General features: G+C 39.4%; 3 protein-coding genes across 3 annotated transcripts; 1 reads left to right on the forward strand and 2 right to left on the reverse strand.

Moving 5' to 3' along the window:
* Window positions 1-2,719: 2,719 nt before the first annotated feature.
* On the reverse strand, window positions 2,720-16,985 carry arl8ba (ADP-ribosylation factor-like 8Ba). The gene is made up of 7 exons (XM_080424373.1): window positions 16,781-16,985; window positions 12,402-12,482; window positions 10,490-10,563; window positions 9,958-10,051; window positions 9,742-9,809; window positions 8,971-9,041; window positions 2,720-3,646 (listed from the first exon to the last, which is right to left on the reverse strand). Exons 1-7 carry the CDS (start codon window positions 16,901-16,903, stop codon window positions 3,597-3,599), a joined length of 561 nt encoding a protein of 186 aa, XP_080280499.1. The 5' UTR covers window positions 16,904-16,985; the 3' UTR covers window positions 2,720-3,596.
* On the forward strand, window positions 4,642-9,512 carry LOC308082555 (uncharacterized protein). The gene is made up of 8 exons (XM_080424374.1): window positions 4,642-4,809; window positions 5,049-5,153; window positions 5,518-5,646; window positions 7,563-7,641; window positions 7,777-7,986; window positions 8,296-8,400; window positions 8,994-9,049; window positions 9,186-9,512. Exons 4-8 carry the CDS (start codon window positions 7,593-7,595, stop codon window positions 9,192-9,194), a joined length of 429 nt encoding a protein of 142 aa, XP_080280500.1. The 5' UTR covers window positions 4,642-4,809; window positions 5,049-5,153; window positions 5,518-5,646; window positions 7,563-7,592; the 3' UTR covers window positions 9,195-9,512.
* A 2,276-nt stretch (window positions 16,986-19,261) lies between the features above and the next one.
* Window positions 19,262-24,828, reverse strand: tnfrsf18 (tumor necrosis factor receptor superfamily, member 18). Its single transcript, XM_080424193.1, has 7 exons — window positions 24,711-24,828; window positions 24,409-24,528; window positions 23,423-23,554; window positions 22,062-22,149; window positions 21,851-21,921; window positions 21,649-21,771; window positions 19,262-21,517 (listed from the first exon to the last, which is right to left on the reverse strand). The coding sequence occupies exons 2-7, from the start codon at window positions 24,518-24,520 to the stop codon at window positions 21,363-21,365; spliced, it is 681 nt and encodes a 226-aa protein (XP_080280319.1). The 5' UTR covers window positions 24,521-24,528; window positions 24,711-24,828; the 3' UTR covers window positions 19,262-21,362.
* Between the last annotated feature and the right edge of the window lie 846 nt (window positions 24,829-25,674).

Raw genomic sequence — 25,674 nt, forward strand, 5'->3', positions numbered from 1 at the left:
CCTGCCCTCCTAATGCGTGAGGGGCCGTGTTTTTCCGAGAATTATTTTCATTTATTTTATTTAAAATTTTTATTGTATTTTATTTTTTTCATTTCCATATTTTTTTTAAAGATTAATGAAAAAAGTAATTGAAAAAACACGGCCCCTCGCGTATTAGGGGGGCGGTATGAGTCACCAGAACCAAGGACGGGTGTTTTTGATGAATCTAACATGTTAAAAATTGAGTTTGAAGTTACAATGGGTTTGTATAGGAAGGGGGTGTGTCTGATAAAATGAATATCTAATATCTAAATATTTAATCAAGCAACTTAAAAACTGTCTGTGGTGTTCACAAAAGCCTGAGTAGACGATAAAATCAGTTTTTTAAAAAGTGATATATCCCTTTAAGTAAGAGTATCAATACTGCAGTGCAGAAATACAAGAAGTATGGTAATCCTTAATTAACTTGAGTAAAAGTACAAAAGTATTGGCATCAAAACATACTTAAAGTACCAAAAGTTAAAGTACTTATTGTGCAGAATATCCCATTTCATACGTTTTCTAATGTATAAACATATTTTGAAAATAGCAGATCTACAAGCTCACAATATTTTCAAATGGCCGAAATAATAGAGGGCTAAAGTGGTTAATGTGTGTTTTGTGATAATAATCTAAATCTGCAAAGTAACTAGTAACTAAATCTGTTAAATAATTGTAATAGAGTAAAAGTACAATATTTGCCTCTGAGATGTAGTGAAGTAAAAGTAAAAGTATTGAAAATGGGAAATACTCCAGTAAAGTAAAAAAAATCCTCAAAAGTGTACTTAAGTACAGTACTTGAGTAAATGTACTTAAGTTACTTTACACCACTGTATGTATGTATGTATGTATGTGTCGCTTAGCTGCTGGAGTATAGGCCACAGACCCCATTTTTTTTACGACCGCAAAATAAGAACATTTTTAATGTTAGACATGATTTGATCCCATATGGTCTGTCATGTGGGCCAGAATTATGTACTGTAGGTATAGAGATAGCAGAAACTCTTGATCAAAATGGCGATTCTCGTATGTTCTCTATCTGTATTTACTTGTACAGTACATGTAATGGTGAAGATGATCTATTTTTCTATTTTGCTAGGGACCCCCTGGAACCCCCGATCCCCAACTTGACAATCACTGCCATACAGGAAGAGCACAGCGTAAAACATTCTCATTAACAGTGACATGCACTCTGAATGCTGCCAAATATGATTATATTTACGGGCCAATTTAAAGTGATGCTTTAAAGTGATGGAGTACACAAAAATTTCACAATGTAAAATAGTTTCTTATACAGTATGGGACAGTAGTGTCTGCAAGGTCATTTAACTCCTGCTGCATTAAAGGACAACTTCACCCATTTTCAACCTATCTTCATATAATTGGTGCTCACTAATGCTCATGATAATATGGTACCATTTCTGTCTACTCACTCTGTCTCAGAGGAGGGCTGTGGACAGTTCAGAAACCCGCCTACCAGTGGCATCATCGATGGGGAATCCAAGCCAATAGAAACAGCAGGCTTTCTATTCCTGGAAAGTTAGCATGCTATAATGGAAGCCACAGTTCTTGCGTTAAGAAAAAAATATGGGGCAAAAATGTTAATCTTGTTTGAATAAACCCTGGCTAATGATGATGTCACTGGTAGACTGGTTTCTAATGTCCACAGGCCGAGACAAAGTAGGTGGAAAAAAACATATGAGCATTAGTGAGGACTAAAAATGACTTATTTTCTATCAATTACACACCCCATGAAGCATTGAATTCATGGAGATTTTTTTGTTTTTGTCACATTCCTGAGAATAATTTGATGATAAAAATAAAGATGCTAATGTATCCGGTAGGACCTACCGGAAAGACCGCCGGTCATCAAATTATTGGCTTAGGAATGCGATAAAAACAAAAAAAATCTCCATGAATTCAATCCTTCATGGGGTGTGTAATTGATAGAAAATAAGTAATGTTTTGGGTGAACTACTCCTTTAAGTTGTTCTTTATTATGTGCTTAATAATGGTTCCACACAGTGGGGTGATGTTTTTCTCTTCTACTTAATGAATGTATCGTTCTGAAACTGAATGACCAACCAAACAGAATACTGTAGGTTTTAGCCACTGGTCATGTAAACATTACTTTATTGGCTGTTTTCAATGCAAGATAAAACATTTAAAAAATCACATACAATTGGATTAGCCACAAATTGAATGTGCTCTGCAACAAATCTGCTAAATGTGGTATGTTAACATTCTGCTCTGTATTGCTTGCATGATATATGCTTATTGGCATCCTTGCTGCCTTTCCTTTTTAATCCGCCTCAAACAGAGTGCAGTTTGGAAATGCTGGCTGTTCTGAACTAAAGTTAAGCCATATCACACTAGGGAGATCGAAAGAGGAAGCACAATCATTTGACTCAAAAGTGTGTGTATGGCAGCCTGTGTCACTACAGAGCAGAGACTTTTCCACAAGGCAGAAAACAAGTCATAGGAGAACGTGTGAATGGTATCGATAGTGCGACAAATGAGCACTCAAACAGTTTTAAGTATTCAGAATGTACTGAAGTGTATATTTGTGACAATACAAAAACTGCTGCACACACTAGAAGTGAGCATACACAATGTCCACTGTAAAAAGGTGGGTATATGAAGCGTATACGTTCATATACCCTCCACTAGACCACCGATTTACAAAGAACAGTACACTGTCTAAATTAAAAAGCATGCCATTTTATTTCTTGAATATATTCGAGTGCTTTGCTCCGGTAGGCACACCTTACATGCTGCTTTGCTTCCGAGGTGAGAGATATTGCACAAGGCACTTTGAATCCTGCCACGCTCTCAGCTCAGGGCCAGCACAAAACCACAGCATTCCAGCATACTGACCCACTACAGCTTTATCCTTCTGTACATTCAAACTTTAAATAGAATCATTATCTTCATTCAAGCATATCTCCCATCAGTAAAAAGTTCACCAACTAGATTTTTGTATATACCCGCTTAATTCATGACAATTTCATTGCTGTCTTTTCTAAAATAACAGAAATGTCCTTAGGAGAAAACGCTTTGATTTGGCAAAAGGTTGACAGCCATCATCAAACGGATACAATCTCACAGAAGGACAAGTCCAAAACAGGGAACAACAACATGTCCGCTTCAACTTTCCACTGGCATGTGCGAAGAACATTTCGCGTGACCTAAAGAGGCCAGTTTGACTAAGCCGTCCATCCTTTGAGTGACGTTGGACACTAGTGTTACAATCTGCTGGGGTTGCCTTATCAATTGGGTAATGCCGGCGTGGTAAAAAAGGTACATTAAATATTCAAGTCTTCCTCCACAGGGCTGGAGCAGAGGCTTTAACAAGGAGGTATAATGCCGATTCTGTGACTCCCTAAATTTGGTTTCAGGTGTGACGCGTTTTAGTAGTGCATTGTTTGGGTTACGGTGTGAGACGATAGAAAGGGGGCAACATGAGCAGAACGGTGCAGTGTGTGAGCTGGAGAGACAACTGTACATCATCACAGAGTGAAGAGGGTGTGACATGAAGGTAACATGGCAGATGCAGCTGAGGAACACCTCTCGCTCTTTCAGCTTCTCCGTGATTTCGAGTGCTGGATGAGCCACTGAAGTGTGATGTCTGGAATGAAAGAGGAAGGTGCGCAGAGTTAGGCCAGTGGTTCTCAAACGCTTTTATTTCCACGAACCCCAGAACTCTGAAACTGTACAAATTGAGCCAAATGGACCCGGTTAGCGCATAATGACTTGGCCTAGAATCCAGACAGAGGCGCTCGTGCAGAGTTTTTCTTTTTCCTTCACTTCATCCTATTTTAGCCTGATTTCCAAACGTCACAGTCGAAAGGGAAGTGAATCTAATTTTACATTGGAAGACTCTGTCCCGCCCTGCCCACAGGCCTTTACATTGGAAGGCTCCAGGCCACCAGACCAGACGGAAAGGAGAAGTGAAAAAATCCAAATGGGGAACGAGCGCCTCCGTCTGGGTTCCAGGCTACAGTGTGTCACATACTATTGAATCAACACGTCACAATTTTTCTCTTCACACTTAAAATAGCTTGAATTTATATAGCACCTTTCATAAACCCAAGGACGCTTTACATCAAAAACAATGAACAACTAACAGACAAACGAACAAACAAAACAACAAACCACTACATGCCATAAACTTAACCCATTTAGACCTGAGGCCGATTCTACAACGCCTTCTAAAGCCTGTTCAAATATTTATTCAAAACTTTAAAAAAATATATATTGCTATACTGTACATAGCAACAGGAACCCCAAAAGGGGTTCCCGTCCTGAAAGGTATAGTTACAAAAAGGGGTTCCCGTCCAAAATGGGTTAAGAGAATAGGTGTCTTTTCAAGGCAGCTTTAAAAGTCCAGTGTTGGAGCATGGCGAATCCCTATTGGGAGAGAGTTCCACAGGGTGGGGGCTGCCACCATGAAAGCTCTGTCCCCGAAGGTTCGCTTGTTTGCCTTGGGGACAGAGAGGAGGTCTAAGTCTGTGGAACGCAGGGTCCGTTTATGGAGTAGGCTTGAGAGGTACTGTGGAGCGAGGGCGTTTTGACATTTACCGGAATTTAACAGGAAGCCAGTGCAGTTGTTTACGCGTAGTTAGCACTTTTTTTTCCACTTTGGTTTCTTGATAAGTTCTCATTTTCACTTCAAACTTCATACAAACCACACTATGCTTCTGTTCAAACGTTGCGTGCCCTGGACCCTCATGTGCATTTTCTTTTTTTCTCAACTTATAGAGGTTTTGGAAGCTGTCAAATGCGCTGCAGGTAAAGAATGTGTTTATTTCTCACCAATCGTATATTGTTAAAACGTGTTTTATGTTAACCTACAGTATGTTTGCCAAATGTTCGCCTATTATGATGACATGCCCAGAATATTGATTCTAGGGTTCATGTGGTTAAAATTCTTGCTCTTCTAACATTGATGCTTTCCCTGTGACTGTGAGACATAAAGATAAGATAAGATAAAGTAACATGTTTCCATTGACTCCGTTTATAAATTCAAGGTAAGAGGGTAAAAGGACTAGGATGTGAAAACTGCCCTGCTGACCAGTACCATCCTGGAGACAATGAATTTCAACAATGCAAACGTTGCACAAAGTGCCAAATGGGTAGGTTTTATAGCATTAAACATTGTTGAGCTCAATAGAACTATTACTTGACATTAAATTATTATTATGAATTACAGTAGAATAATGTTAGCCTCAAACGTGGCACTAATACAGACAAAATGTCAGACTCATGTGATTCATCTAATGGAATAAATAGTTCTCTTTCTGAAGTGAACCTGAAATGTTACTTCTAGCTATGTATGTATGAACTAACAAAGGACTAAATGGTCTAAATGACCATTTAATTTATAATTTCAGTTTGACAAATATTGTATTTGTGTATTTATATCATAATGTTTTGCTATTCTACCCAACATATAGTTCATATTTAACACGTAGATGTATGTTTTGTTTCTCTACTCAGGGAGTGAAGTTGCATCACACTGCTCTCCAACAGAAGATACAAGATTCCGGTGTCATTCAGGATACAATCCCAGGTTCTCTGATTCTACTGTCTGCAAATGTGACCCTGGCTCTGGACTGAAAACAACAGGTACAGAGATGGATCACACCCTGCACAATATATCGATATGATGTTTTTCTTTTCTTTCTATTGACTGAAACCTTTATTTCAGGGAAATATTGTTATTTCAGGAAAATAAAGGTGACTTAATTAATCAACTACTTCCACTGAGACCAAGGTCTCTTTTCAATGGTGCCCTTACAGAAGGAACATTTACAGCAATAGGATTTTACAGACATGACCTACACACAGAAATACACACAATTCATAATACAGAACGAATATACACTATATAAATAGTTTAAAATAAATCTACATTTATTAACTCATTGACTGCCAGAGTTAAAACCTCGTTCATAGCAGCCCTTGCCAGCGATTTTCGTGTTTTTTTGTTTCGTTATTTTGTTATTTAATTCACATCTAGAAAGTCTGGCTTGACACTTGAATCGTTTTGATCGTTCCACCACTAGAGTGCAGCACATACCAAGCTTGATCGCCTCTCGATCACACTCGCCCCCTCCCAGACCCACTCACACAGTGAAACACATGAACCGGAAGTGAAATGTCTCAGATTCTGTTATCGGCGAAAATTACTTTGTGATACACAACGGGGATGACTGTTCGTCACCCAGACCATAGATTATAGGAGGGGAGGTCTCCGATCGTTTTTCATAGCGTGTGAAAAAACATTTGTTTCCCTATTATGGTCGAAAATGACTGGGGGGAAAAATGTAAAACCGAAAACGGAACCCAAGTCATGGAACCGGATGCAGTGGTGGTTGAAGTAAGTGGAACCCGAAACTTAGCCTGATTCATAACAGAATAGCGTGATCAGAGCATAAAGATCAATAAAGACCATAGATCGCATTAACGCGATCCTGGCGGCCAAGCGCGCTATTTATTAGATCGCGTTAATGCGATAATGGCGGCCAATGAGTTAAAATAAATTTGTTAAGACCATAATCTACATTTATTAAAATAAATTTTGTACGCCACGGCAGGTGCATATGGCTTCTTCCAGCATTGAATCTACTAATAATCTAAGTATCAAAGGGAACACATTAATCCAGTTTCAAGCTGTCTAGACCAGGGGTTCTCAAACTTTTTTATACGACGACCCCATGTTATGAGGGATTGTTTTTGCCGCAGACCCAGTCTAGTAAAAGTGTACATACTTCATATAGTAATTACAAATATGAATGATAATGATGCATTTTGACAGTTTAACCTGTAGCAAGTTCCCACTTTTGAGTGTTACTTGCATAATGTCCTGTAATGTAAACCACACTTCACACCCACATTATGTCTGAGAAAGCTTACATTTCCTTCTTCTGCTGAGTGTTTTTAAAAGTGTTGCATAGTGAGTGCTGACAACTTATTTTGCCATTTTCGTGCCTTCCTTATCCTATGAAAGCAAATTGGCAGGTGCTCGAGCACTGGTTGGCTCCTACAGTATGTGTGCACCTGATGGAGGCACTGCATGCTACACAGGTCACAGGTTAAACTGCATCCTACACAGGGACTAGGGAGTCACTTGTTGCCAAAGAAATTAGCGCTGAATTGTCAGATGTCATGAAAGCTGTGAAGAAGCTGTGAAGAACACACTGCTCTCACCATTCTGAGGTTCGATGGATTTCACACGGAACAGTGTTGTTACGCAAGTTTAAGTTATGCGTCTGTTTTTACTTCTCCAAAACTGCACAGAGCTGGCTGACAATTTCGATGACGATGTGTGGGTTGTGAGCAGAATTTTAAAGTTCTATGCAAAGCCGCAATGCACGCGCCATTCACGTTTTTCTGTATGACAGAATGGAAGAAATTCAAAAAAATAAGAATATACCGTATGGGGTCCCTGCTTCATCTCTCTATCGCTAAGGTGCACACATGCAGAATTTCCCAGCTGTATGATACATGTATTATTTTGTATACATTTTTCTTTTCCCTAGGAGGGATACCTGAATGCCTCGAATGTGAAGATGGATATTTCTCCAAAGACATCAACACATACTGTGTTAAATGGAGAGAGTATGTCGCATATATTGCCGTGTTTGCTCTGTAACACCGTATATTCCCTAATAATTAGAAATATACAGTACACATTGGATTTTCAAGGACATTTTATCCTGTTAACAGCTTTTTACTTATTTTCCTTTGGCCTAGATGTAACAGAAGTGGTGTCAAGTTTACTGGAAACAAGACAGCCGATGCCATATGTAATGATGAGGGTGAACAACCTCAAGTCATTACACCGCAGCCCACCTCAAGAAAAGATAACCCCCCCAGCACGCCCCAGACCAGATTTGCCTAAGCATAGGACCACTGTTACACCCCTAGGGGGGCCTGCTGGGACGCTCCACATGTCCAACATTGGTAAATGTTCTGAGCTTCTTTTCACCTATTACTTTATGTGTTCCAAAAGTTTCTTCTAGGTCTTATGATAAAACCTTGAACACTAACGTCCCGATTCTGGGGCAAACATTTGGCAAAAAAAGCAAATCTAAAAGCTCACAACATGTCACATAGCAACACGATGTGAGCTTGCAGATCAGCTATTTTGGTGAAAAGATTTGGCGTAGATGGAAAAAAGGAGGGGGCCTAGTATAGACCCCGCTCGGGACTCTGGTCAGTGAATTGTACATGATTTAAATGGTTAATAACTCTGTTATTTCTTTACTGCAGCTTTAATGCTTCTTGGTTTTGGATTCATTACACTGCTGGTAGTGACTGTGGTGATCTGTAAGATGACTATCATGCCCTGCATCAAAACCTACAAGCAACGTACCGGTATGTCACAGTGATTATTATAATTGAAGTGATACAACACACCATTCATATTCTTTGAGTTCATTCAGTGGTTCTCAAACGTTTTGTTTCAAGGGACCCCCATAACGCATTTTAATCAGATTGTTTTTTGTAAATCAGATTTGATATATTCAAATGTGATTTCAAATTTTAAAAAATGTAATAAAAAATAGCCTATCTAGCAAGCAACACGCTCACGCTGCATTGCAATGTGATGAAAGCTTGTAGATCTGTTATTTTCACACAATATACAACATAACATTGTGACCACAACGGTGGAGGAAGACATATAATGGCAACGTTAGTTAATGAGTATCCAATCTGACCGTTACTGATTTCAGAGGGCTCCGACATAAAAAAAAGATTTATAACCACATATTTTAAGATCGATTCATACTTAGTGTGCATGTCTTGCGCACCAAGAATAGCCACTGGAACACATTGTGAGCTTGGAGATCTGCTACTTTTGGTGTGCGAAACCCGCTCCACTAAGTATAAATCAGAGTAGTCTTTTATGTTTCCACTCCTTGGCCAATCACACCACCAACTCACCTATGTTGTCTTTCTCTTTGCAGGAAATAGAGTAGCAGCAGATCTCCCGGTCTTGAATAGCTGCCAGGTTCCTTTACAGGTATGTAAAAGGGGTAAATGAACAAATAAATATGATTATTAATTGTATTACTATATTATTATTACTATTACTTAATTGTTATTAATATGACTCTTGAAATCTTATTCCCCTGCCAATGTTTGTGGCATGCCAACAGGTCGAATAGAGCAGCCGGCAAATACATCTACTTGCCACCAGAGGGAGCTGCTTCATTTTCAAAATGAAAGTATTACTATCCCACATCCCTTCACAGGAGTGAAAAGCAGTAATAACAACATCATGTTTGCTTGCTTTAAACATTTTGTCATGAGTGTCATTTGTTTTACTGGCAAATGAAGATACACATATACAAATGCTACAAGAGAAAATGGGTTACTAGTCAATTAACATTTCCAATACAAGGTGAATTGTTTCAAATGGTTTTGGGTACATTAAAAGTATGGCATAGAAACAGAAGCTTTTAAATGTTGTATGGTTGTATACAGTGTGCAAATAAACCATTATATAACGAGGATCTAGAGTGATTTTTTATCTACCCCAGGGATGGGATGACATTTTGCTGTATATGTATGTTTCTATATCAAAGCCAAAGGTCTTACATTAAAATGTTGCCTGGAAGACATTAAAACAATGCACAACTAATTACTATACCAAGTCCACAACAGAATACAATACAGGTCTTGCAGACAGACCTTCAAATATTTCATACTCACATTTTTTCGATGAGCTGTTTCTCGTCTAGAGCGCTTGGGAGATCTCTTTTATTACCAAGTACCAAAACCTGAAAGTCCAGAACAATTTTAACCTCTAGGACACCAGGATTTCTAATGCAAACGCTACATGGAATGGCTAGGTCCCACAATTAAATATTCCTTTCTACAATCAATGAATAATAGGAATTAAGAAGCTTATTTATGGGGGTTACTTACAGGAATTCCTTGCAACTGAGGTTTTTCTAATAAATTATGAAGCTCATTTCTTGACGCCTCCACCTTTTCTCGATCCGCTGCATCAACCATGTATCTATAAAATGAGAAACATTACAACAATTAAAAGTCTGGCACAGTCACTTCCAAGGGTCAGTGTTCAATTTTGTTCAGCTTAATCAACCTGGAGTCCCTGTTTGAAGCATGTCATTATAGACAAAAATGTTGTAGCTTATAGATCAGCAATTTTTGCCACGCAACAACATACGATTAAGTTGGTCTGCACAATTAATCAAATGTTCCACTTCACACAATTAAATGAATATTACAAATATTTGTGTTATATTTATCTCAATAAATAATCTTGATTCATAATTATGATCTCAATTTTGATCAAAATAATCATTTTGGCCCAAATCGTGCAGACCTATGATTAAAGTATTAAAATAGTGCTTAGGTGGTTAATGTTCTGCTTATGTTTCAGGTCACAACACATCCCTATAGAAATCCAATGAGGCCTAAATTAAATACTCACACAATTGCATTAACTCCTCGACAGTAGCGTTCCCACATGCTCCGGAATCTTGGTTGCCCTCCTATATCCCAGATCTAATGAATTAAGAGCACAATGTCAGAAGGCTACGGTTTCAAAAATCACATCATCACATCCTTTACTTAATCAGGTAAAAGTCTCATTGAGATTAACATCTCTTTTCCAAGAGTGACCTGGCCAAGAGAGCAGCATGTACACTGTTACAACAATGAAACAAACAAATGATACAGACAAATGCGACTATGACGCACCACTGCCGAGTGAAACACAATATCCTGTTAACGCAAAACAGGGTCAAGAACTAAAAATAGCTAAAATACATAAACAGGTGCAATATGGCCCTTGTGATGACATTACCAATTTGGAATACCAACATAGTTCAGATCCATAGATTAGTTTAAGCGATAAGCAGTACAGTAGTGGTCCCCAACCCTTTCTGGATCAGGGACCACTTGAACATCTCAAAACAAGTGTTCGCAGCCCACCCATCTGACCACTTAACCTATTCAACCCGGGAACGCATACCGTGTCATTTAAAATGTTTAGCTACAACCATTATTTTATACTTTGGCTATTTATTTATTTTTAATCGTGAAAATTCACGCAAATCTTTGAATATTATGTTTTTAAAGCGCAAGTTAAAAAAAGACATTTTAAACTCAAATCTTTGCTTCTGGTGGATTCTACAAATGTCTTCTAAATCCTAACTGTCTTCGAAAATAACTTATGTTGCTATAATATCAGTGGTTCTCAAAACTTTTTTCAGGTCAAGGAACACCCTAAATGATATGTATTTGTCCGCGGACCGCCCTATCTCAAAATATTTCATACAGAAGCAAAGATTTGAGTTAAAAATTTATATTCAAAGATTTGCACGCATTTTCACAATTTGTTTTTCAAAAATAGCAGATCTACAAGGTCATAGCGCGCAGCACTCTGTGTCACGCTATGAGCTTGTATATCTGCTATTTTTGCCAGTGGGCCTGCGGCCCTGGGCCCGCAGGTTGGAAACCACTGCAGTATGGTGTTGAGTCAGTTACACCGAAGACGGAAATAGCAAGACCCACCATCTCCGGTTTACTTCCCTTATCTGTGTGAGGATTTTAGGAGACCGGAAGCAGGTTGGAGTCTATTCATTTCAATGGGAGAGTGAACGTGAACAGCTTCTGAACCATTCTTTAGCCCCATGGTCACTTAACTAAATATTGGACCAGATCGTCACAAGCCAGAAGCCACATAATATTCAGAACATTTTGAAACTAAAATGTTTTTTTTCAGAGAGACAATTCAGGAGAAAATCAACTTTATTATCGACATTTCTCTGTCCCAGCAACACACTCTCGCGGGATCTAGCACCAGTACACAGAGAAACATTGGACGTTCGCGAGATTTACCGTCAGACGCCGGCGCCCACTTAGGAGACCATTTGTAGGATTTGTGTACCATGTTGCCTCTAGTGGCTACAATTGGGATGGTGTATCTTCCTAAATTAACAATCTTTGGTTATATACTCAACTGGACTAAATTCTACTCGCCTTACTTTGTTTTCAACTGAAGATTGGACGGCCTCCTCATGCAGACGTCCAGCCCTCTGCATAGGAGAGTGCACCATACTGTATGTCTAACCTCATGTCTATAACTGCTGCTGTTTTATGCTGTGTGTATACATGTAGATATCTTAGATTTTTCTTTTGACATGTTGGGACTACAAAACGGATTAACTTCTCTTCCCCAGCTGATCAACGCGTCTTATACTTTAATATTTTTAAAGTATAAGATAGGGTTAAAGTGAACTCATTTTGCTGGGGACCCCCCGGAACCCCCTCAAGGACCCCTGGGGTTCCCTGGAACATACGACATGAGGTAACAGCTGGATAAATGTTCACATATCTACCTTGATGGTGACGTTTCCTTTAGTGACCTTCCTCATATTGAAGCCGACTGTGGGGATCATGTCTTCACTGAACTGCCCAGACTGAAATAAAAGAGAAAAATACATTAGAAATGCACCTTTACTGATGCAGTTGTATGCGTTTTGCTTGCAGAACCATTTTTTTTATGGGCTTTGTGTGTTTGTGTACACATGGGCTATTTCAAGACATTTAAGGTATATAATGCAATGCGGTGAGAATCAAATGTGTTCTTAAATGTAGCAATAAAATTAATTATACCTATATTTTCCTGTTCCATTCGGATAATATACATGGGAGTTCCCAGAGGAATAGCTGAGCAATATATACTACTACTGACTGATTACAAAAAAGGCTGAAAGATGCACATATTACCAAGATATGAAGGATTTATATGTTGCATTTTGTTAAACAGTGTAAAACAACATTATTGGGGAGATAGTTCAGAATGGGGAATGTCAATTTCATCCAAATCAATTGCCAAATTACCTCCTATAATAAATTCAGTGAATTGAATGGTGACGTGGGGAAACACTAATGTCTAGAAGTCTAATTGTCTTAATGACTGAATCAATGTTTTAAGCCATTTAGACCTGAGGCCGACAGTTTTCTGAAAAACTAGAGATTCTATATATACACTGTATATAGATAAAATATAAAATGAAACAGATGCTTTCCCGGATTAATAGGTTAAATGTTTTATTTTAATAATGTTAAAATTATTTGAATAAGGCCATTCTTGTAACGCAAGCAATTACATGTAGACGGCCAATGCATAGTATATAAAATAATCCTGGGAGCTTTCATTTTCAAATTTTTGTCCATAGTGCTTTTACAGTATGTCCTAAGGATGCAATAATTAATCAAACTAATCAGTCTAATTATTTAATTTCTTATAATAATCAATTTGGGGGGACATTTTTAAATGTATTTTTTCCAAAAATGTAAAACAAAAATACAGAAAATAGCAGATCAACAAGATTGGCTATTTTCACTATTTTTGCATGACACTGTTGTACAAAATAGGGCTTAAGTGATTAATCAGACTAATCAATTTAGTTGTGATAGATATATATACACTATATACACACACACTGTATATACGTGTGTGTATGTATGCATTTCTTTTTTTAAATAAGTATTTGCTCGATGATTTGATTAATCGAAAAAGTCATCAGTAGAATGATCACCAAGAAAATAAATAATGGATAGTTTCAGCCTTAAAGGAGGAGTTCACCCAAAAAATGACTTATTTTCTATCAATTGCACACCCCATGAAGCCTTGAATCCATAGATTTATTTTTGTTTTTGTGGCATTCCTAAGCCAATAATTTGATTCCCGTCTCCTACCGGCTAATGTATCCGGTAGGAGACACAAAGTAGATTATTTGTGTCTCCTACCGGATACACACCCGGTCATCAAATTATTGGCTTAGGAATGCCACAAAAACAAAAATAAATCCATGAATTCAAGGCTTCATGGGGTGTGCAATTGATATAAAATAAGTCATTTTTTGGGTGAACTTCTCCTTTAACATGTTCCTTCTCTTATCCATGGTGATGAACCCAAACAGGATGAACAGACTAGTACGGCGCGTCTGGCTGGCATACACTTTTGAAAGCACATGACCTGCCTGTAGTCAGCTGACAAAGCTAAGTGGAAGTTGGTGCACAAGTCTCATGACTGGGTAGGTGACAGGAAGAACCACCCCCACTCCAACCACTCTCTCACAAAACATATATAGGGCAAAACCTACGTCAGTAAATATTCCCTTTCCTTCACTTCCGCTTGAAATACTGAGGAAATCACCTACAGTACAGCCTCCACGCATTGCAAATACAGCAACGACAGATTGGGTGATAGGAGACAACCCCTTGATGAACTAAGTTAGCTTTTCATGATCTATAACAGTGGTTTTCAACCCTTTTCACATCAAGGTCCATTATTTATTCGGAAATTGAGCCACGGAACCACCGTTTGATGAGATTTAGACTCTCAGACCCAAGACTTAGAATATTTTGTTATAATTGGATACGATTTTGTCCACAATTTCATGCTGTATTGATGTGGTGCCGTAGGAGAGATAACAGGCAAACGTTGATCAAAATAACAATTCTTTAATTAAGTAATGCAGATGTTTAACAATGATTTAAGTAACTCTTGAGAGCGTAAAATGAAACCAAATGGACCCGTAAGGGTTCATTTGGTTTCATTTTACGCTCTCAAGAGTTAAAGATCTATAAGGGTCCATTTGGTTACCAACTCTCCATCATTTAGCTGGGGACCACCTGGAACCCCCTCAAGGACCACTGGTTGAGAACCACTGATCTATAAGGTCAGCTTTCATCCAATGCATCCCGTCCAATTAACTGTAGCCTTGCAAACAGGCAAGACATTGCTAATAGTACAGTCAACATTGGGTGATTGGCTTTTGGAAATAGACCCACCAGCAAAGAAACTGGTTTTTCTCAGATTACTACTGAGAAATCACATTAAAATATAGGAAAAAGAAAAAAGCATTTACGCAAGAGAAGTGGCTGCTAAATTGAAAAGCATTCAAAAGCAGGGTATTTTTTACAGCCTCAACCACAGTGTGTTAAGACCATACAACGCCTACTCACTTCCTTGTTTTGCCAAAACACACAACAGACAAGGAATGCGCTGCACAGTAAATCCTACAACCATAATAGCTTTAATAGCTGTATATGTATTTTACAGTGCTTTGTGGATATAGTTGTAGCTTCTATTGGTGTGATTTAGGCTAGTGTATGTTACTATGTTTACAATATAACAACACTTTTGAATTGAACTAGAAAACACCAGTATTTGCTGGTAGAGTGATCTCACAACATTAGGCAGGGCCCTCCAGGAATCCAACATGTGCAGTGGAATTCCAAGAATTCCAAGTTTCAGGAGAGTCAATCTTTGCTCGATATGCCAGTATGAACAATGTGGCACTGATGACAACAGAGGGAGTCATCATCACTGCTACTGTACTGTCACTGCAACATCTGATTCTGTCTCTGTGTCATAGTCTGTGAGTGTGACCTCAAGTGCAACACTACTTACCACACTTGAAAATAGGCTTACCTACACTGAAATAGGCTTGAACTATTAATGTGCTCAACCCAGAGATGTATGCTTCAGGTTGAATGATAGGACAGCGTTTGCTTTCAGCATACACTGATGAGCTGCAATAATGTATGATCACATACAGGGAGCTGAGAAGATAGATAGCACAGAGATGCTAAAATGTGTGGGCTTGAATGACTTCCAGGACAACATAACCTCTTGGAGACCAGGAAACAGGTCTGGTCACTTCACCAGTTTCAACATGCCCCAAATGACTGCTAAATGATCTAAAGCCTAAGGGCAATGAAGTCTACTCTTAATACCAACCATCAACTGAACCCTGGCGTCCATATTGTGAGGCAAACATTTGGTGAAATTTGATCAGATCTACATGCTTATAGAATAGATATTTGGTGTAGAGGGAAAAAGGGGGTGCCTAGTATAAGGGAGAGTCTATTTTCCCGGTGTTTTGCCCAGATGGACAGGGTTTTGAGGTTAGGTTTAGGCATCATTTCTGGCATAAGATTCATAAGAGTGCTGAAAGTGACATAAATTCTGTATTGGAATGGACAACAGTTCTTAAGAGCCCAGCTCAGTAACTAACAATGTAAGACTAACAATGTTAGATCATGGCCATCCTCCATATGTATGCAAGTAGTAGTAGTTGCATTAAAACTCAACCATAAGTTAACTAGTGGGGCTGTAACATAAATGGTGTTTAAATTAAACCATAAGTTAACTAGTGGGGCTGTAACATAAATGGTGGCCAAAAACAGGTGGCCACCTCGATAAGCAATGAGCATGCAAATGTGTGTAGGCTGACCTACTGCTGGCAGACACTGTACTTATAAGTACAGTGTTTTGGTATTTTTACTTTACTGGAGTATTTCCAGTTTTCAGTATTTTCACTTCACTACATCTCAGAGGCAAATATTGTACTTTTTTTTTACTCCACTACAATTACAGTAGTTACTAGTTACTTTGCAGATATAAATCATATTATAAAACATACATTAACCACTTCAGCCCTATTTGATGCCAATACTTTTGTACGTTTTACTCAAGTAACATTTTGAACAAGGGCCTTCTACTTGTAACAGAGTATTTACACATTGCAGTAGTGATACTTTTACTGAAGTAAAACCTGTAGTACTGTTTCCACCACTGTGTGTGTAGCACAGGGCTGACGTTGATCACACACACACACACACACACACACACACAATGATGGAAGCATTAGCACAGCTAGCCATTAGCACCGGTGGTGCTGCTAGCATCACAGTAACTCACGGCGATCACGTTGACAAACGTGGTTTTCCCAGAGTACTGCAGGCCGACCAGCGTCAGCTCCATCTCCTCCTTCCAGAACAGAGCCTTGAACCAGTCCAGGAGCCGGTTGATGAGGACCAGCATGGTGATGATGTTGATGCTCACACACACTCAACGCTGTGTCTGATCGGTGCTGTGTGTGTGTGTGTGTGTGTGTGTGTGTGTGTGTGACTTGTTGTTGTGAGGGGAAGTGTGCTTTGCGGCCAGCTGTCATATGACCAGCGGACCCAAACAAAATTGTCCGCCAGCGCCCCCGTCGGGAACATCACGGAAATGCATCCAAAATACAGAGCCATGAAAACACTCATCTGTCATGACCGTCATGGATGAACTTCAAACATAGTGTTTGCACTTTTTTTATTTTGGCCCGTACATCTACATGAAAGTTTAAATTTCAAATGTAAAGTGCTTACCCCATGGCCACAGATGTTATAATTATGTACGGGTCCTCAAAAGTACCCGTATGTTCTATATTGTTCAATAAAAAAAGCATTTTAACCCGATTGGTGGCCATTTTCTCATAGAGTTATAATGTATCAGAGTGCAGTACACGTCCCAACCGATAGGGTCACGTAGTTGAAAGCATTTGGAAAAAATACAGGAAAATGGCCACCAGTCGGGTTAAAATGCTTTTTAGTGAACAATACGGACTATATGGGTACATGATTTGAGGGCCCGTATATAATTGTAACATTTGTGGCCGTGGGGTAAGCACTTTATATTTGAAATATGAACGTTTATGTAGATGACCAAAAAGGGAGAAAGTGCAAACAAACACTATGTTAAAGTTCATCCATGAATCTCATAATATATGACAGTCATGTATCAGCACTATGAAAACGCATAGCACAACCATCAGCTCTTCGAGGGTTCAGACTATCTCTTCTGGAAGGTAATTCAGAGGTTTGTTTTGCATTACTGGCCAAAGACAATATTGTCATAACTTATTGTAGAAATGTGCAATTATTTGTATAACTATTAACTATCTTTGCATAAAACCCTGCCTCGCCCATCTATTGTAAGCTTGTAATATTAAATGTTTGCTGCCAAAACAGACAGTAGTCATGAGTGATGGGGAGGTTGCATACAAAATATAACATTTATATATACTTTCAATTAAAAGTAATGAGATATTACAATATTACTCCCCGTCCCAAGTAGCCAATGCAGTAATATTTACTTTTGTCTTAAACACGCCCAAATGACATAATATTAAATGGAAGCTGTAGACCAAGGGCGTACCGTCATAGAGGCCAATGGGGCCATGGCCCGGTCTGGAAAACTCTGCTCCCCTATTTTTTTATATTTAAAAAAAAAAACGGCGCAGTAGCTCCGCAGCCTCCGCCCACCCCACCGTTCCCATTGTCAAGCGGCCCCAGCCAGACATGCTAATTGCCTCTAATAAACAAGTCATGATCTCTGTGGCTGTGCTAAACATGTTCTGCAGGTTTTGGCTCTACCGTCTGCCCTTATTGAAATGAAGGGTCGCTATGCTGTGTCCCTCCCTTGTCCTGTGTGCACTAACAGTCACTGCATGCACTGAATACCAGTGATGGAAAAAGTACTCAAATTTTTTACTTAAACAAAAGTATCAATTCTGCGATGTAAAAATACTCTGTTACAAGTAAAAGTAAGGTATTCAAAATATACTTGAGTAAAAGTAGAAAAGTATTGGTATCAAAATGTATTTAAAGTACCAAAAGTAAAAGTAGGCTACTCATTATGCAGAAGGTCCCATTTCACAAGTTTTCAAATGTGAAAAAAAAGTTTTCTAACCCTTGATACTTTTACTTAAGTAAAACATTTGAGGATGGAACACACTGAGGGATGGGTAGAGTGTTGTTAATGTTGTTTTATGGTCATTTAATGAATTAATTAAGTAAAAAAATCTCGCGCGCGCCGGCGACGCAGTGGGTGGGGGGGCCGGGGGGAAGGGGGGAGTCATTAAGAATCTTGCCCGGTCGACGTTAGAACCCACCGTACGCGCCTGCTGTAGACTAAATAGAATATAACAATACCACAGTAAGGTTATTTATATCGTTATATTATTATTATAATTGTGAAAGTAATGCATTACATAGTAATAACTATTACCCAGTTGCAGTTGGTAAAAGTAATTTATTTTATAGCTTAATTGATGTTATTATGTAATGTTACTTAGGTAATGTGTTACCCTCACACAGGCTTATGTTTATAAAAAAATAGACTTTATTTGAATACCACTTTTCAAAACAGTTACATAGTGCTTCACAGAACAATATAAAATAGTGCACAATAGCCAGGATATAAACAAAAAAAACATAATCAAACCAAAAAAATATTTTGGAAAAAGAGGAATAGAATCTTTTAAACATTTACAAGGCCGTCCTGTAAACGTATGTTTTGAGAAGTGATTTAAAAGAAGGCACTGGGTTTTACAACCTATAATTCCTCACAGGGTATACAGAGACACAGCTACAGGGCTCAAATGGAAAACACCCAGGTTACCTTTTGTAAGAAGGCAGGCTGTGGGAACAGTTCAGAGGGTCCTATACCCGAAGAGCGCAGGCTCATAGGGCATTGGTAAATCTATGATATGGGTAATGGCAAGGCCATGTAGGGATTTAGAAGTCATTGATAAATGTATTTTTTTTAAATCAGTTCTATACCTAACAGGTAGCCAGTGTAATCGGGCATGGTTGGGAGAGTAGTCTTGGCTTGTGGGATTTGTTAAACGTCTGGCAGATGATTTTTTTCAAACAAGCTGCTGGAGATGGGAGATGGCCTTCGAATACAGGGAATTACAATAACCCTGTCCCAGTCATGACAAAATGAATAACCTTTCAAGGTCCGCTTGATACAAAAAATATACATATACATACAAACCTTTCTATCTAATTTGGAGAAAGCATTTTAATAATGTGGTTTCAAAGCTCAGAGTCAAAGATCACACCCAAATTGTGAGTGGGTTGCTTAACATTACAGGACAGATTCCCAACATACTTTTTCAAGCCATAGTAGACTATGACAGCATACTATTGCCCATGCAAATAGGTAGTGAGCGTACAGATGAACATGTTCACAATCTGACCTTTACTGGCCTATGTAATGACTTCCAGTCAACCATGATGAGTGTGTCATTGTGGTGTGGGTGATGGTTAATTCAAGCAGTCACCTGAGCCCAAATCCAAACTAATTAGACTCTGAGCTGGGCGTGACAGTAATCTGTCACACCACACACACTCAGACGGGAGCCTCTGTCATGACAGAAATTCCATCTAGGCTTGATTGATTGATTGATTGATTGATTGATTGATGTACTTTATTTAGTAAGACATGAGAACAACAGTACATGAAAGTACAAATTCACAATACAAGGTCTGCTAAACTGGAAGACTCATAAAGCACTAAGCTTGTTTAAAATGAGATCCCCATGCACACAAATCATGATGACATATAAGAGACAGACAGATATACACACTACTATATAGAACGTCATACAATCAGCTTACAGGTTACTGGTATGAAAGGTAAAAAATATAGAAGAAAAGTTCAGGGGGGGGGGGTTGGGGGGTTGGGTTAAGACTTTGACAGGGGCCATTTTCGAATTGCAGCCTCCTGAAGGTGTATCTTTAGGGCATTTTTGAAAGTGAGTAGGCTTTTACACTCCTTTACTCCTTTTGGTAGGGCATTCCACATTTTTGTTGAATAGCATGAGAACGAGATTCCCTTTGTTGAGCCAAATCTGGGTTGAACATGATCCGTGGAGCTGCCTCTGGTGTTATGATCGTGGACTTCATTTATGTTTTGGAAGTATTTTGACAAATACAGGGGGATCCCAATGTTTTGTCGAATCTTGTAGACCAGGCCCATAGCAAGTTGCTGTACTCTGTCCTCAACCCTGAGCCATCCAACCCTAGCAAAATGAGCAGGGGTTAGATGGGCTTTGTGGTTGAGGCCAAGAAGTAGCCTTACTAGTTTGTTTTGGGATGTTTGGAGCCTTATTTTTAAGGCCTTGGTGGTGTTGTGATACCATGAGAGGCATGCATAATCAAAATGACCTTTTATGAGGGCATCTGCAAGAATCTTCAAGGTATTCTTACTGACTAGAAGGGAAATCCTATACAGTGTTCTTTGGTTGACTTTTTTGATCACTCTATCGGCCATTTTATCACCAGCGAGAGGTTAGCCTCCAAGATGGAACCCAGGTAGGTAATTTCCTCCTTTCTTGAGATAACATCATCACCCGCTTTGATTGTGAAACTCACAGCCTTGCTAAGGTTAGCATTGGACCCGAAGAGAATGGATTCAGTTTTACCCAAGTGTAATGACAGTTTGTTGTCAGCGAGCCAGATGCGGATCGTGTCGAGTTCAGAGCTGAGAGTTTTCTCAACCTGCAGCCTGTCCCTGTCTGAGAACAGCAGAGCCGAGTCATCTGCGAACAGGAACAGCTAAACAATAAATGTGTTTGGACATCTATTACTTGACTGCGTCTATGAATGGCAGAGGACAGCCAAGCCACATGAGGTGGCTGGTGGCAACAACTTGCAGTCAGTTTAACCATTTAGCAAACTGTGATGTGTTTCAGGGACTGAGCAGAACTGTCATCATCGCTGGATTCAGCCTGGTGGATGAGCTGTCCTCTGCTCTCCTCCTTTGACAAGGAACATTCATGTGACTCTGGTGACATCATAACACTGTTGGCAGCATGGCAGTTCTCTGAGGTAGAAAGAAAACAGCATGCTACATTTTAACGAAATCATTTTGACTCTTGATTTGGGAGCCCTGTACGTGATAATGCACATAATCTTCACGTACATGCATTAGTCAACATATTCAGGTATGCTTACTGTCTTTGCGCTTCCTATTGTTCTTTATGTAGGCATGCATCAGGAAGATAAGGAAGGCGAAGGCAATGGTAACAAAGCCTACTGTGAGAATCACTTTGGTGGGATCTCCGTCACCTGCTTTCACTGAAAATAAAAATGACTGCACTCAAATGTAAATCAAATGAAAACATTATCAGTATTGTGTTGTTAAATATCTTCATACCAAAAATCTGACAAATTGCATTGTGGGTTTTGTTCCCTGGAAATAGTGCCATCATGCCATTTGCACTGCACCTGTTGATCAGAGGAAGAAACTATTTATATGGATTGATTGATTGATTGATTGATTGATTGATTGATTGATTGATTGATTGATCAGGATTGCAAAACGGCATAAAATTGTCTCAGAACATTATTGGAATGGTGGTTCTTACTGTGTCAATGTCTTGCAGTTGCCGTCATTTGTGTCAGAATATGTATTATCTGGGCATGGTTCACATTTATATTTATATTCAATTTGTCCTGCAAGGAAGCAAATGGTTTCTGGTTAATGTCCATCTTACAATAAATGCACAGAATCGTCTGTAATCCAGGTATCTCGAGAACCGCGGCCCAAATGAGCCAAACGATTGCCATGGCAACCCCAGCCTAGGCTTGATTTGGCAAATTCCCCACACCTGTCTAATTCCCCACACCTGCCATTTGATTAGTTAGTCTGTCCACTTTCCACAGTCAGTTTGCACTCTTCACACCTTCTCCACAGACATTTATCACTGCACAAGGACTTTCCAGAACCACAGATCCCCCTGATATGCCCATATATACTGTATGGCCATATACTGATAACATCAGAGATCTTCATATATGGGCATAAAAGGGACACAGGCAGACAGACAGATGGGACACAGACAGATGGTTACAACGGGTAGTCTGACAACGGGTATAACGGGTATTGTATAACAGGGTGGGGCATGCATTCCCTATTTGCATCGTTCCAGAGTAGGCCGGTGCCCAGCGTGCACTTGAAATGGTGCAAAAGCTTTATAACATAGGTTGACTTAGTTTTGTGTTATTTGATGTCTCAAATCATGTCACGTCTAGACATTTCTAGACATATGGCAAACTGGTGTTCAGATGTTTAGACGTCATGTGTACTTTAACTTTTATGTCAGATTTAATGTTGTTGATCACTGTTATCTTCGCCAGGCCGAAGGCCAGGGACGGAGATTATGTGTTTGCCCCTGTCTGTCTGTCTGTCTGTCTGTCTGTGTCTGTATTTGACCTATTGACCCATAAGTCAATGGCCACAACTGCTGTTTACTGCAGAAACGTGATTTTTGTCTTACAAATCTTCACCAAATTAGGTACACATGATCTTAGAAGTCATGTAACAAGGAGTGTCAAACAGCTTTTTGATATTCCATAATGCTTGCCTGTGATTGGCTTCCAAAATGTTCAACATTGTGCAAAATACAAGACCAAATTGGAATCGCATGTTGAGGGGCCCTTCAAAAGCACGTTCACTTATGACCACCATAGGGGCTGCCAGAAATACGAAAGCTGAACTGTATATCGCAGAAATGCTATTTCACCCCACAGCTTCCTTGGGTCCTGACTGCTGCACACCCCATGACTTACACACCCCTGGGTAGCCCACCCAGCCTGGCAGAGATACGCACAGAGCATATCTTTCTAGTTGAAGCATGCGATGCAAGACACACGTTTGTGTTAACGGACATCAAAGTATCACGTCTTCATATCATGAATTTAACTAAACAAATATGACCATTCTTACCATGTCTCTCCAGTTGTTCTCCCTTACTGCATTGTTTGAGCAGACATTCTGAACAGACGTTGTCGGAACACAGGAAGCCAGAACGGCATGAGCATGCTGCGTCTGTGGTTGGTGTACAGTTCCTTTCATAGACTGTAGAGAGATAAGAAAACAACCACACATGTTCCATGTCACATTGTCCGGAAATATATATTTTATGTACTTCTGTACAACAGTTTCGGTCACCACTGAGTGAGAGTTAGTTTAACTCTGAGCGAGTTCAAATAGACGGTGTGAATACATACAGGCCTAGTAATAGTTCCAAAAGAGTGTGAAAACTTTCGGTCAAATCACATTTGTATACCCCTTATACAGTGGTCCTCAAAAAAAAAATCACGTGAAGGACACACAAATTGATTCAGTATATTTGGCCCCGGACCCCCATTTGAAGAGATTTGGTGCCAGGAAAACGTATTTTGAAGGAACACTCGCCCCAAAACACACTCGCCCCTATTCTTTTCGGGGAATACTCGCCCCGCTTGGCGTGGAACGCTCGCCCGCAGCAGGGGACCACTCACCCCACTTGGCGCGGGAACGCCTCCAGTGAGGTAAGAACAGACTACAGCCCCTAATATTAAAGTAAATGAGTTAGGCAAAAAACTGCAAGGTTTACTGCCTGACGGAATGGAGAGGGGCGGGCGAGGGCCACACACACACACCCAAGCGAGAGCGAACCAATCATCACAGAGGTCTCAACCCCACACTTTGCAGAAAATTATTTTTTTTCTCACAATTTTGCCGGCTAAATAAATAATGAAATGCCCACATTTTAAGAGCACACCCTTTTTTTTGCAAAGAAACGCCTCTAAAAAACTTAATTATCGTTAGACTGCGGTGTCTCCACAGTCAAAAAAAGGTTTACTTGCTTTACGTTGTTTTTGTAATACATTTTTACATCAAACATCGCTATAGATTAATATGTCATAAGTCGGTATTTTCAGTCTTACCATGGGGGCATGTAGTGCACTGGACACAAGGGAGGGGGGTATATCCTTCAGAGTAGTAACCCTTCTCACACAAACCACAGACAGTTTCCGATTCCGAGCAGATCTCCTTCATGACTTTACCTTCAAAAGTTATATGCAATTCAATATGAGCACTATAATCAGAAACACATACTCAGAAATAGTTATTCACCTACTGTATATATAGGATATATAAGGATTATTCATTTCAAGATTTTAAACGAATCACAAAACAACCTTGTCGAAGCCTTACTGGCTGACAAGCAATTATTATGACATCTTACCTGGAGGACAGAGATCACAGCATCTCCCAGCATTATTCTCAAGCTGTTTTTCATTGCAGGATGCAGCAAAACCAATAGCAATAATATTAATTATCCATACAACTCCCAGGTGAAGATTCAAACATGCCATCATGATCAGTATACGAGTGCAATGGTGACTCAGTTATCTTGTTCCACAGACTTTTATGATACCCCTCTGCTGACGTAAGAGGCGTCTGTATCATTGTGGTTAACCAGCCTCTGCTTCTTTCCTCAATGGGAGACAGTTGCCATTTAACTCTAAAAGCTGTGACTGGCCAATGGCCATTGTATGGTGTTACACCAAAAGTGGTGTCTTCAAAACACCTACCGAATGTCACAATCCAATAGGTCCAGGCAAGCAGCTTTAAAACTTGATTTGCACCCAGGTGGTCTCATTGAAATTGTATCTGTAAAAAGCAGTGGTGGACAGTAATGGAGTAAATGTACTTGGGGTGCTGTACTTAAGTACAGATTTTGAGTATTTGCTTTACTTGAGTATTCGATTTTTTTGATACTTTTTACAAATATTTGTGTAAGTGCATTTCTAGGAAGTCAAGTCAAGGTCAAGGTCTTTATTAATGTCCCAGAAGGGCAATTAGGTTTACAGCCGGAGTAGTGGTTTAAAACATACAGACAATACAGGACAACAACATACATGAAACACCATAGCATAAAACATAAGTCTGGGCGCATCTAGTGCAAGAGATAAAACAAAAGGCTACATTCAGAAATATAAAGTGCCGGTCATAAAGTGCTTGTTTCATCATCATCATCATCATCAGTAACATTATCCTTCTTCTTCGTGCATTGATTGCACGAAGAAGAAGAAGAAGAGGAAGGCTGTGAAGTAGTAGTTACTTTTAGGTTGGCTGTTCTTCCCTAAAATGCAAATGGCCACACGGTGTGTTCTTCAAAGAAGGAAACCTATCACAGTATGCACTCT

Source organism: Gymnoscopelus braueri (assembly GCF_963280865.1).
Source record: "Gymnoscopelus braueri genome assembly, chromosome: 3".
Taxonomy (NCBI): Eukaryota; Metazoa; Chordata; class Actinopteri; order Myctophiformes; family Myctophidae; genus Gymnoscopelus; species Gymnoscopelus braueri.